The sequence below is a fragment of the Sapajus apella genome, unplaced genomic scaffold, assembly GCF_009761245.1.
Source record: "Sapajus apella isolate SASKATOON/1434 unplaced genomic scaffold, GSC_monkey_1.0 scaffold1, whole genome shotgun sequence".
NCBI lineage: Eukaryota > Metazoa > Chordata > Mammalia > Primates > Cebidae > Sapajus > Sapajus apella.
Window position 1 is genome coordinate 59488873 of NW_022436941.1, and position 14076 is coordinate 59502948.

The 14076-nt window shown below is 40.3% G+C and overlaps 1 protein-coding gene across 1 annotated transcript in view; it reads left to right on the forward strand.

Annotated features, from left to right (window-relative positions):
• The window catches only part of DHFR (dihydrofolate reductase), a 32764-nt gene extending 20799 nt beyond the window's left edge, over nt 1–11965 (forward strand). Inside the window, exon 6 of the mRNA XM_032277181.1 lies at nt 11262–11965. Coding sequence (XP_032133072.1) covers nt 11262–11340 — 79 coding nt within the window. The 3' untranslated portion in view covers nt 11341–11965. The remainder of the gene's footprint in view (nt 1–11261) is intronic.
• Nucleotides 11966–14076: the final 2111 nt, after the last annotated feature.

Sequence of the window (14076 nt, forward strand, 5' to 3'; positions counted from 1 at the left end):
GCATTTGGTTTATTTCTACTTTTTGGCTATTGTGCTATGAACATTCATGTACAAACAAGTCTTTTTGTGGGTGTATGTTTTCTTTTTTTGTTTTTTTTTTTGTTTGTTTGAGAAAGAGTCTGGCTCTGTTGCCCAGGCTAGAGTGAAGTGGCATGATCTTGGCTCACTGCAACCTCTACTTCTTGGGTTCCAGCCATCCTCCCAACTCAGCCTCCTGAGTAGCCAAGAATAAAGGTGCATACCACTATACCTGGCTAATTTTTTTGTATTTTTTGTAGACAGGGTTTTGCCATGTTGTCCAGGCTGGTCTTGAACTTCTGAGCTCAAGCGATCCACCCATCTAGGCCTCCCAGTGTGCTGGGATTACAGTCATGAGCCACCGCACCCAGCCAGATGTATGTTTTCATTTCTCTTCGGTGTAATCTAGAAAAAGAATTGCTGTGTCATGTGGACTTTATGTTCACATTTTGAAGAACTATCAAACCGTTGTTCAATATGACTGTATCTTTTTACATTACCACCAGCAGTGAATAAAAGTTATAGTTTCTTCACATCCCCAACACTTTTTATTATCTGTCTTTTTGGTTATAACCATCCTAGTGGAAGTAAAGTAATATCTTATGGTTTTGATTTGTATTTCCCTAGTGATCAATGATGTTGAGCATCTTCTCAGGTGTTTATTGGTCATTTGAATATCTTTCTTTGTCGCAATATCTATTCAGATCCTTACTTATTTTAAAAATGCAGTTGTCTTTCTATTGAGTTTTGAGAGTCGTTTGACTATTCTGTATATAGGACTTAACAGGTATATGATTTGCAAATATTTTTCTCCCATTATCTATATTCTTTTTCACTTCATGATATCATTTGCAATACAAAAGCTTTCCATTTTAATATTGTCCAATTTATCTATTTTTTTTCTTTTGTCACTTGTCTTTTGGTGTCATACCTAAAAAACCATTGCCAAACCAAGCTTATAAAGATTTATTCTTCTGTTTCCTTCTCTAAGAGTCTTGAAGTTTTAACTCGTACATGAAAGTCTGTGCTCCACATGAGTTAATTTACGTATGGTAGAAGGAAGGGGTCTAACATCATTCTTTCGTAAATGTACCTATAATTGTCCAGCACTATTTGTCGAAAAGGCTATATTTTCTCCTATTGAAGTATTTTGATACCCTTGTTGAAAATCAGTTGGCCATAAAGGTAGGAGTTTCTGTACTATCAATTCTATTCAGTTGACCTGTATGTACATTCCACACCACCTTCTTGATTCCTTTTTTTTTTTTTTTTTTTTTTGAGATGCAGTCTTGCTCTGTCACCCAGGCTGGAGTATGGTGCAGTCTCGTGGGTTCAAGTGATTCTCCTGTCTCGGCCTCCCAAGTAGCTGGGACTATAGTAGAGATGGGATTTCACCATGTTGGCCAGGCTGGTCTCAAACTCCTGACAATCAGGTGTTTTAGACTAGCCTTGGCCTCCCAAACTGCTGGGATTACAGGTGTGAGCCACTGTACGCAGCCTACACTTTTTTTTTTTAATATTTTATTTCACTTTAGGTTCTGGGGTACATGTGCAGAACATGCAGGATTCTTCCATAGGTACATACATGGCAATGTGGTTTGCTGCCTCCATCCTCATCAACTATATCTCGCATTTCTCCCTATGTTATTCCTCCCTAACTCCCTGCGCCCAGCTGTCCCTCCTCTAGTCCCCCACAACAGACCTCAGTGTGTGATGCTCCCCTCCCTGTGTCCATGTGTTCTCATTGAGTGAGAACATGCGGTGTTTGATTTTCTCTTCTTATGTCAGTTTGCTGAGAATGATGGTTTCCAGATTCATCCATGTACCTACAAAGGAAACGAACTCATCATTTTTTTATGGCTGCATAGTATTCCATGGTGTATATGTGCCACATTTTCCTTGTCCAGTCTATCATCGATGGGCATTTGGGTTGGTTCCAGGTCTTTGCTATTGTAAACAGTGCCACAATGAACATACGTGTGCATGTGCCTTTATAATAGAAGAATTTATAATTTATAATTTATAATCCTTTGGATATATACCCAGTAATGGGATTGCTGGGTCAAATGGAATTTCTATTTCTAGATCCTTGAGGAATCACCACACTGTCTTCCACAATGGTTGAACTAGTTTACACTCCCACCAACAGTGTAAAGGTGTTCCTATTTCTCCACATCCTCTCCAGCATCTGTTGTCTCCAGATTTTTTAATGATTGCCATTCTAACTGGCGTGAGATGGTATCTCAATGTGGTTTTGATTTGCATTTCTCTAATGACCAGTGATGATGAGCATTTTTTCATGTTTGTTGGCCTCATATATGTCTTCTTTTGAAAAGTGTCTATTCATGTCCTTTACCCACTTTTTGATGAGATTGTTTTATTCTTGTAAATCTGTTTTAGTTCTTTGTAGATTCTGGATATTAGCCCTTTGTCAGATGCGTAGATTGCAAAATTTTTTTCCCATTCTGTTGGTTGCCGGTTCACTCTAATGATTGTTTCTTTTGCTATGCAGAAGCTCTGGAGTTTAATTAGATCCCATTTGTCTATTTTGACTTTTGTTGCCAATGCTTTTGGTGTTTTAGCCATGAAGTCGTTGCCTATGCCTGTGTCCTGAATGGTTTTGCCTAGGTTTTCTTCTAGGGTTTCTATGGTGTTAGGTCTTATGTTTAAGTCTTTAATCCATCTGGAGTTAATTTTAGTGTAAGGTGTCAGGGAGGGGTCCAGTTTCTGCTTTCTGCACATAGCTAGCCAGTTTTCCCAACACCGTTTATTAAATAGGGAATCCTTTCCCCATTGCTTGTTTTTGTCAGGTTTGTCAAAGATCCAATGGTTGTAGATGTGTGGCATTGCCTCCGAGGCCTCTGTTCTGTTTCATTGGTCTATATCTCTGTTTTGGTACCAGTACAATGCTGTTTTGATTACCGTAGCCTTATAGTATAGTTTGAAGTCAGATAATGTGATGCCTCTAGCTTTGTTCTCTTTGCTTACAATTGACTTGGCTGTGCGGGCTCTCTTTTGGTTTCTTATGAAATTTAAAGTGGTTTTTTCCAGTACTGTGAAGAGGGTCATTGGTAGCTTCATGGGGATAGCGTTAAATCTGTAAATTACTTTGGGCAGTATGGCCATTTTCACAATATTGATTCTTCCTAGCCATGAGCATGGAATGTTTTTCCATCTGTTTGTGTCCTTTTTTATTTCCTTGAGCAGTGGTTTGTAGTTCTCCTTGAAGAGGTCCTTTACATCCTTTATTAGTTGTATTCCTAGGTATTTTATTCTCTTTGTAGCAATTGTGAATGGCAGTTTGTTCTTGATTTGGCTCTCTTTAAGTCTGTTATTGGTGTATAGGAATGCTTGTGATTTCTGCACATTGATTTTGTATCCTGAGACTTTGCCGAAGTTGCTTATCAGTTTCAGGAGATTTTGGGCTGAGACAATGGGGACTTCTAAATATACAATCATGTCATCTGCAAATAGAGACAATTTGACTTCCTCCTTTCCTAATTGAATACCCTTTATTTCTTTTTCTTGCCTGATTGTTCTAGCTAGAACTTCCAATAATCTATTGAATAGGAGTGGCGAGAGAGGGCATCCTTGTCTAGTGCCACATTTCAAAGGGAATGCTTCCAGTTTTTGCCCATTCTGTATGATATTGGCTGTGGGTTTGTCGTAAATAGCTTTTATTATTTTGAGATACGTTGCACCCATACCTAGTTTATTGAGAGTTTTTAGCATGAAGGGCTGTTGAATTTTGTCAAAGGCCTTCTCTGCATCTATTGAGATAATCATGTGGTTTTGTCTTTGGTTCTGTTTATGTGGTGAATTACATTTATAGACTTGCATATGTTGAACCAGCCTTCCATCCCTCGGATGAAGCCTACTTGATTGTGATGGATAAGCTTTTTGATGTGCTGTTGCAATCAGTTTGCCAGTATTTTATTGAAGATTTTTGTGTGTATGTTCATCATGGATATTGGCCTTAAGGTATCTTTTCTTGTTGAGTCTCTGCTAGGTTTTGGTATCTGGATGATGTTGGTCTCATAAAATGATTTGGGAAAGATTCCCTCTTTTTGTATTGTTTGGAATAGTTTCAGAAGGAGTGGTACCAGCTCCTCTTTATGTGTCTGGTAGAATTCGGCTGTGAACCCATTTGGACCTGGGCTTTTTTTGGTTAGTGGGCTATTAATTGCTGCCTCAACTTCAGCCCTTGTTATTGCTCTATTCAGGGTTTCAGCTTCTTCCTGGTTTAGGCTTGGGAGGGTGCAAGTGTCAGGAATTTATCCATTTTTTCCAGGTGTACTGGTTTGTGTGCATAGAGTTGTTTGTAGTAATCTTTGTTAGTAGTTTGTTTTTCTGTGCAATCTGTGGTTATATCCACTTAATCGGTTTTTATTGCATCTGTTTGATTCTTCTCTCTTTTCTTTTTTATTAATCTGGCTAGTGGTCTATTTTATTGGGATCTTTTCAAAAAACCAGCTCCTGGATTTATTGATTTTTTTGAAGGGTTTTTCGTGTCTCTATCTCCTTCAGTTCTGCTTTGATCTTGTCTTCTGCTAACTTTTGAGTTATTTGATCTTGCTCCTCTAGCTCTTTCAATTTTGATGATAGGGTGTCGATCTTAGATCTTTCCTTGCTTCTCATGTGGGCATTTATAGCTATAAGTTTTCCTCTAATCAGTGCTTTAAATGTGTCCTAGAGATTCTGGTACGTGTGTCTTCATTCTCGTTGGTTTCAAAGAACATCTTTATTTCTGCCTTCATTTCACTGTTTATCCAGTCAACATTCAATAGCCAGTTGTTCAGTTTCCCTGAAGTTGTGCTGTTCTGAATTAGTTTCTTAATCCTGAATTCTAATTTGATTGCACTGTGGTCTGAGAGACTGTTATGATTTCCATTCTTTTGCATTTGCTGAGGAGTGATTTACTTCCAATTATGTGGTCAATTTTAGAGTAGGTGTGATGTGGTGCTCAGAAGAATATATATTCTGTGGATTTGGGGTGGAAAATTCTGTAGATGTCTTTTAGGTTTGCTTGGTCCAGATCTGAGTTCCAGTCCTGGATATCCTTGTTAATATTCTGCCTCATTGATTTGTCCAATATTGACAGTGGAGTGTTAAAGTCTCCCACTATTATTGTGTGGGAGTCCAAGTCACTTTTTAGGTCATTAAGAACTTGCTTTATGTATATGGGTGTTCCTGTATTGGGTGTGTATATATTTAGGATCATTAGCTCTTCTTGTTGCATTGATTCTTTTACCATTATGTAATGCCCTTCTCTGTCTCTTTTGATCGTTGTTGGTTTAAAGCCTATTTTATCAGAGACTAGGATTGCAACTCCTGCCTTTTTTTTGTTTTTTCCCCCTCCATTTGCTTGGCCAATCTTCCTCCATCCCTTTATTTTGAGCCTATATGGATCCTTGCACGTGAGGTAGGTTTCCTGGATACAGCACACCGATAGGTTTTGACTTTTTTTCAATTTGCCAGTCTGTGTCTTTTGATTGTGGCATTTAGCCCATTTACATTTAAGGTTAATATTGTTATGTGTGAATTTGATCCTGCCATTTTGATGCTAGCTGGTTGTTTTGCCCATTAGTTGACACAGTTTCTTCATTGTGTCGATTCTCTTTACCATTTGGTACGTTTTTGGAGTGGCTGTTACTGGTTGTTCCTTTGTATGTTTAGTGCATCTTTCAGGAGCTCTTGTAAGGCAGCCCTGGTGGTGATGAAATCTCTGAGCAATTGCTTGTTTGTAAAGGATTTTATTTCTCCTTGGCTTATGAAGCTTAGTTTGGTTGAATATGAAATTCTAGGTTGAAAGTTTTTTTCTTTAAAGATGTTGAATATTGGCCCCCACTTTCTTCTGGATTGTAGAGTTTCTGCCGAGAGAGCCGTTATGAGTAATCTGACCTTTCTCTCTGGCTGCCCTTAGCATTTTTTCCTTCATTTCCACCTTGGTGAATCTGACAATTATGTGCCTTGGCGTTACTCTTCTTGAGGAATATCTTTGTGGTATTCTCTGTATTTCCTGGACTTGATTATTGGCCTGCCTTGCTAGGTTGGGGAAGTTCTCCTGGATAATATCCCAAAGAGTGTTTTCCAGCTTGGATTCATTCTCTCCGTCACATTCAGGCACACCTAACAAACGTAGATTAGGTCTTTTCACATAATCCCATATTTCTTGGAGGCTTTGTTCTTTTCTTTTTACTCCTTTTTCTCTAATCTTGCCTTCTTGTTTTATTTCATTGAGTTGATCTTCAATCTCTGATATCCTTTCTTCTGTTTGGTGGATTTGGGTATTAAAACTTGGGTATGCTTCGCGAAGTTCTCGTGTTGTGCTTTTCAGCTCCATTAATTCATTTATATTTTTCTCTAAGCTGTTTATTCTCATTAGCATTTCATCAAACCTTTTTTCAAGGTTCTTAGTTTCTTTGCATTGGGTTAGAACATGTTCTTTTAGCTCAGAGAAGTTTTTTATTACCCACTTTCTGAAGCCTATTTCTGTCAATTCATCAGACTCATTCTCCATCCGGCCTTGTTCCCTTGCTGGTGAGGAGATGTGATCCCTTGGAGGAGGAGGGGTGTTCTGGTTTTGGGTGTTTTCATCCTTTTTGCTCTGGTTTCTTTCCATCTTTGTGGGTTTATCTACTTGTGGTCTTTGTAGTTGGTGACTTTAAGATGCGGTCTCTGAGTGGACGTCCTTTTTGTTGATGATGATGTTATTTCTTTCTGTTTTTTAGTTTTCCTTCTAACAGTCAGGCCCGTCTGTTGTAGGATTGCTGGAGGTCCACTCCAGACCCTGCTTGCCTGGGGATCACCTGCGGCAGCTGCAGAACAGTAAGGGTTGTGCCAGTTTCTTCTTCTGTTATCTTTGTCCCAGAGGGATACCCACCAGATGTCAGCCTGAGCTCTCCTTTATGAGGTGTCTCTTTGGATATATGGGGTTCAGGGAGCTGCTTGAGGAGACAGTCTATCCCTTATAGTAGCACAAGTGCTGAGCTGTGAGCTCCATTCCATTCAGAGCTGCTGGACAGGTACGTTTAAGTCTGCTGCAGTGGAACTCGTAACCACCCTTTTTTCCCAGGTGCTCTGTCATGGGAAGGTGTGGCTTTATTTGTAAGTTCCCAACGTGCTGCTGCCTTTTTTCAGAGATACCCTGCCCTGCCGGGAGGTAGCTTAGTCACAGTCTGCCAGCAGAGGCGTTGCTAAGCTGCCATGGGCTCTGCTCAGCTGCAATGTGAACTTCCTTGCAGTTTTGTTTACAGAGGTATAGTCAGAACTGCCTCAGTAATGGTGGTCTGCCTGGGAAATGGCAGACTGCCTCGGTAATGGTGGACGCCCTTCCCCCCACAGAGCTGGATCATTCTGGGTCCAGCTGGGCTTGCTGTGAAACTTTCAGTCTGGAGAGTTTCAGATTGCTGGTCTTTGTGGAGATGGGACCTGCCGAGCCAGACCACCTGACCCCTGTTTCAGCCCTTTTTTTCAGTTGAATTGGTGACTGTGTCTCCCAGTTGTTCCAGGCGTCAGTTGAAACAGCCACCCTGATTTGTGTGAGTTTTTGTGCGGAGACCCGCTGCACCATCTAAAACAGCCATGCTGGAGACTCATGGCGCTTTTCTGCCTGGGAATCTCCTGGTCTGTGGGCAGTAAAAACTTGCTTGGAAATGCGGTGATTACTCACCCTCTGCATTCTCGCTGGGACTGCACTCCAGAGCTGTTCCTATCTTGGATCTCTTCTCCCTGCACTTTTTTTCTTAAGAGATGTTGCCTCACTCTGTCGCTCGTGCAGTGGCACAGTCATAGCTCACTGCAGCCTCAAACTCCTGAGCTCAAGTGATCTTTCTGCCTCGGCCTTCAGAGTAGCTGGGAGGGAGTACAGGTGTGTACCATCACACCTGGCTTTTTTTTTTTTTTTTTTTCTTTTAAGAGACTGGGTCTTGCTATGTTGCCCAGGCTGGTCTTCAACTTCTAGGCTCAAGTGATCCTCCCACCTGAGCCTCCCAAATAGATTACCAACTTTTAAAATTGTTCTTCTTTTTCAAGACTATTTTGGCTATTCTGGGTCCCTTGCATTTCCATAAAAACTTTATGATAAGCTTACCAATTTCTGCCAGAAAGCAAACTGGGATTTTGATACAGGTTGTATTGCATCTGTAGATCACTGAAGAATATTGTTTTCTTAACAATATTAGGTCTTTTATGGCTGGGTGCAGTGTAATCCCAGCACTTTTGGAGGCTGAGGGAGGTGGATTATCTGAGGTCAGGCATTCAAGACCAGCCTGACCAACATGGTGAAACCCTTTCTCTACTAAAAATACAAGAAACTAGCCGGACTTGATGGCAGGCACCTGTAATTCCAGCTACTTGGGAAGCTGAGGCAAGAGAACCACTTGACCCAGGAGGCAGAAGTACTTGTAGTGAGCCAAAATCATGCCATTGCCCTCCAGCCTGGGCTACAGAGCAAGAACTTGTCTCAAAACAAAAAAAAAACAAGTCTTTTAAACCCTGAGCATGTGATGTCTTTCCCCTTGTTCAGGTCCTATTTAATTTTATCAAAGTTGTATACCTTTTAGTGTATAAGTCTTATGCTTCTTTATTAAATTCATTTTTACGTATTATATTCCTTTTGATGCTATTGTAAATGGTGGTTTCCTTATCTTTAGTTTCAGACTGTTCATTGCTAGCTATAGAAATCCAAGAAATTTTTGTTCATTGATCTTGTATCTTTCAACCTTGCTGAACTTATTTAGTAATTCTAATTGTTAGTAGATTCCTTAGGATTTTTTCTATACAGTGTAATGTCATCTGCAAATAGAGGTTTATGTCCTTTTAAATCTGGATGTTTTTATTTTTTTCTTTGCCTAATTTCCATGGCTAGACCTGCCAGTACAGTGTTGACTAGAAAACAGCAAGAGCAGACTGACTTGTCTTGTTCCTAATCTTAAAGGGGAAGCTTTGTCTCTCACCATTAAGCGTGATTTAAGCTGTGAGTGCCTTCAACACATTGAGGAAAATCCCTTCTATTTCTAGTTCGTTGAGTATTTTTTATCATGAGAGTATTCCATTTTGTGACATGCTTTTTCTGAGTCTATTGAGATGATCATGTGGTTTTCTCTTTTTACTAATACTTTAATGTAATATTAATATGGTATATCACATTAATTTGCATGTTAAGCTAATGTTTCTGGGACAAATTCTTCTTGGTAATGGTGTATAATCCTTTTTATATGTTACTGGGTTTAGGTTGCTAGTTTATTGTTGAAGATTTTTGCATTTATATTCAGAAGGGATATTGGTTTATAGTTTTTGTTTGTTTGTTTGTTTTAATGCCTTCCCTGGTTTTGTCATCAGGATAAAAGTGACCTCATGGAGTGAATTGGAAGATGCTCTCTTCTCTTCTGGTTTTTTGAGAGTTTGTGATGGATTGCTAGTACTTCTTAAATGTCTTAGAAAATTTTAATAGTGAATAGATTAAGATAGGAATAAGGAAACTGCTCCAAAGTGGACATTCTAAACAAGTCTATGGGAGAAAGCAAAAAATTCTTCCATTGCAACGTTTGATGGTCTTTTGTACTTTCAGGTGTGTACTAACATAACATAACAGCCTCTTTAATGGAATAGAGGAAATTCTCTAAGGGGAGACCTAGAATAAGTCAGTCCTTTATTCTATGGAGAAAAAAGAAACCTCTCAAGATAAGGTGAATATACCTTGTTCCTGGAAAACTAACATTACTCAATTCTGGAGCTGCTTTCTCTCCATAGATTTGCTCTCTACTGTCCAGATATAAACTTTGGTCATTCTCTACTTCCCCTATCCCTTTCCCCCAGGTACTCACTTAGTTTAAGCCGCATTGTCTCTACCGGTCAACCTCTTGTGGTTACATACGTTTCTGTTAAAACATGATATCTTTTATTAACACCATTCTTGCTGATTTAAAAATAAATGCACCAGTATAGTGAAATAAACATGAAAGAGAAAAGTTGAATAACACCACCATGCCTGTTATCCCTGCCTACCTTGAGTTTAGAAAATAGAGAAATGAAACAAACCAATATTATTAGTGGACACCATTTATAGAACACTTAATGTGTTAGGCACAATGCTACATTCTTTTTCGGGTTTTGTTTTTTTTGTTGTTGTTTGTTTTAGTTTTTGGTTGGGGGGCTATGTCACCCAAGCTGGAATGGTGCAGTGGCGCCATCTTGGCTCACTGCAACCTCTTCCTCCCGGGCTCAAGCAATTCTCCTGCCTCAGCGTCCCGAGTAGCAGGGATTACAGGTATATGCCACCACACCCAGCTAATTTTTGTATTTTTAGTAGAGATGGGGTTAACACCACGTTGACCAGGCTGGTCTCAAACTCCTGACCTCAGGTGATCCACCCACCTTGGCCTCCCAAAGTGCTAGGATTACAGGCAGGAGCCACTATGCCTGGCCAATGCTAAAATTTTTACAAGGATGAAGACTTTGTTGACAGCCAGGCTCAGAGGCATGTCATACAGCAGAACCAGCGTCAAGCACAGTCTGATTCAAGCAGGCATTCCTGACCACCACCTGGAGCATACTGGGGTACAGCCTGCATAGTACTGAAGTACCCCAAGATTTGGGGTTTATTGGAGGTTGGAATGGCCAGAAGAGTCCTCTGTGGAAAAGCTAGATTTTGGATGGGAAGCTGGAGAGAACACAGGCTCAAGTGAGAGGAGTTAGGGAACAGGAACAGCAGATCCTCATAAAGGAATTACAGTCTGCTGCACATAGTGGAATTAGAGCAGTGTGGTGTCCATCAACCAAACGGAAGCGGAGAACCTGTCACTGTCCAGGGCACATAATTTCAGTTATGTTCTAAACAGCTTCAGATTGTATTTTTTCTTCTGCTTACACAAGAAATGTGATAACAAATATAAGACTTGCAAAAAGTTCTTAAGAAATTTCCTATTAGCTGGGCAATAGAGTGGAAAGATGCAAGGGAATCTGCTAACTGGTTTTTGAGAGAATTAGGAATCCAAAAGAAACAAAACAGGAGAAATTACACTAACTCTCTATATAGTTTACAGTTTTTTTTTCTTAACCATTTGCATATGTGGAATATTTGCATGATACTTATCCAACTTTACAAGGCTTACCATTGTGAAGAAAAATGAAGAGAAACCTTTTATTTACTTTATGCACTATTGATGTGTTTAAACTGAGAATCAGGGAAGCTATGTTTTTAATGGATACATAATTTAATAATATATTTTTTTATTTTACAGATACCCAGGTGTTCCCTCTGATGCCCAGGAGGAGAAAGGCATTAAGTACAAATTTGAAGTATATGAGAAGAATGATTAATATAAATGTGTTTTCTAGTTTAAGCTGTTCCTCCTCCCTCTGAAAAAAAATTATGTATTTTTACATTAGAAAAAAAGACTTTTTTTCCTTCTACAAGATCTTAGGGAAGCTTTTCGCTTTTCTCTCTTATCTTTTTCTTTCCCCTTTTTCTCTCTTTCTGCAAAGAAAAAAAAAAGACTTATTGACTTTAGATCTGTGGATAATGATTTCTAAGCAATGTGTTTGTATTCCCCACTAACCTTTTTTTTTTTGCTGTACACCACTATTGACTTTATAAATACTTTACACTTTCCCCACTAACCTTGGCTATATCAGATACCATTTATGAAACATTTTTGCTATAACTAAGTGCCTATCCAAGACCCCAACTGAGTCCCCAGCACCTGCTACACAGTGAGCTGCCATTCCACACCCATCACGTGGCACTCCTGCCAGTCCTTGACATTGTCGGGCTTTTCAAATGTTGGTAGTATTTATTAAAGATGAAGATGCACATACCCTTCAACTGAGGATTTTCACTAGTGGGAAATACTGAAAGCTTCCTGCATGTATATCCAGAGATTTGTAGACAAATGTCACAGCCTTGTTTGTAACAGTGAAAAATTGAAAACAACCTGGAAGTCCAGTGAAAGCGGTTTATTTGCTAGGTCATACCAGAAATCATCAGTTGAGGTATGGAGAAATGGAACTGAGTAGGTAAGAAAACCAGTTAAAAGTCATTGAGCAGGTTCTCATTGGTAACAAGCTCCATACTGCTGAGATACATGGGAACAGAGGGGAGAAAGCTGGAGTGTTGATCCCCCACTCCTTGGTTGTCAGCTCCCTTTCCTGTGGATGGGGTGGAACATACTCCAGCTGCTCTATAACAAGTCCCAGGTGTTTGCAGTAAGAAGCTGCTGGCATGCACGGGAACAGTGAATGCCAAACACTTAAAGCAATTGTATGTTTAAGTATATAAGCTCTTCATGCTTTTTAGTTTTTGGTAGATAGAGTTTGACTGTTGTTGCCCAGGCAGAGTGCAATGGCACAACCTTGGCTCACTGCAACTTCCGCCTTCCCTGGTTGAAGCAATTCTCCTGCCTCAGGCTCCCAAGTAGCTGGGACTACAGGTATACACCACCACACCCAGGTAATTTTATATTTTTAGTAGAGACAGTGTTTCACCATGTTGGCCAGGCTGGTCTCAAACTCCTGACCTCAATTGATCTATCTGCCTTGGCCTCCCAAAGTGCTGGAATTAACAGGCACGAGCCACCGCACCCAGCAGATCTTATTTTTTTTATGTAGTAAAAAGTATGAAGCCACACATTTATAATTTTAAAAAACACAGATGAAGGAAAAGCAATTCTAAGTTCAAGCGAGGGATGGTGGTAGTTTGAACCAAAGGATTGCATGTAGTAAGGAATCGTGATTTAAGATATATTTTAAACTTGGCCGTAGCAGGATATTCCAATGGAGTTTGACTTTGGTTTTGGCCCACTGAGTTTGAGATGCCTTTGAGAAATGAAGAAAGTAGAGAGAGAAGAAAAGAAAAAGTGGCCAGGCACAGCGGCTCGCACCTGTAATCCAGCATTTTGGTAGGCCAAGGCAGGTGAATCACTTGAGAACAGCTTGGGCAGCATGGTGAAGCCCCATCTCTACAAAAAATAGAAAAATTAGCTGGGCATTGTGGTGCACACCTGTAGTCCCATCTCAGGGAACTGAGATGGAAGGATCAGTTGAGCCCAAGAGTTCAAGGCTGCTGTGGTGCCTCATGATTGTGCTGCTGCACTCCAGCCTGGGTGGCGGAAGAGACCCTGTCTTGAAATAGAATCTGAAAACAATGGAACCATGCTTTCGGCATTCTAGAAAGAAAGTTATTTTCAACTGATAAATCTATATTCAGCCAAATAATCAAGGGCTGAAGGTAAAATAATACTTTAGACAAGCAAAGACCCGGGTTACCTCCATGTGCCCTTTCTTGGGAAGCTATTGGAGAGAATATTCCAGCAAAATGAAGGAGTACACAAACCAGAGAATGACATGGATCCAACAAATAGGATCCAGCACAGGCAATATTCCAGGTATGGAGCTGGCTTTACAAAGAAACAGTAAAAATATTAATAGGTTAGATGGGTGGAATGGCTCATGCCTATATTCCCAGCTACGCAGGGGGCTAAGCAAGAAGATGGCTTGAGCCCAAGAGTGACAGACCAGCCTGGCCACTATAGTGAGGTCTCTTCATAATAGGGGTTGAGCACAGTGGTTCACGCCTGTAATCCCAGCATTTTGAGAGGTTGAGGCAGGCGGATCATGAGGTCTGGAGTTCAAGACCAGCCTGACCAATATGATAAAACCACATCTCTACTAAAAAATAAAATTGGCCGGGTGTGGTGGTACACGCCTGCAGTCCCAGCTACTTGGGAGGCTGAGGCAGGAGAATCGCTTGAACCTGGGAGGTGGAGGCTACAGTGAGCCTAGATCACGCCACTGCAGTCCAGCCTTGGTGACAGAGTGAGACCCTGTCTCAAAAATAATAATAGGTTATTGCCAGATTTGGGGCATTTGGAATGAAGTTCATTGAAGAAAGATAAAGAAAAAAAAGGCGGGGGTGGGGAAGGGATGGTTAGGCAATTATTAATTCTAGGACAGAAAGAAGTACAGGATAGGAAATAAGAGCATAGTAAGCTCTTTTTCTCAACAATGAGCAATCTGTACATATAATGATGTGACTGCTTACCCCTTAAATCTGGTAAC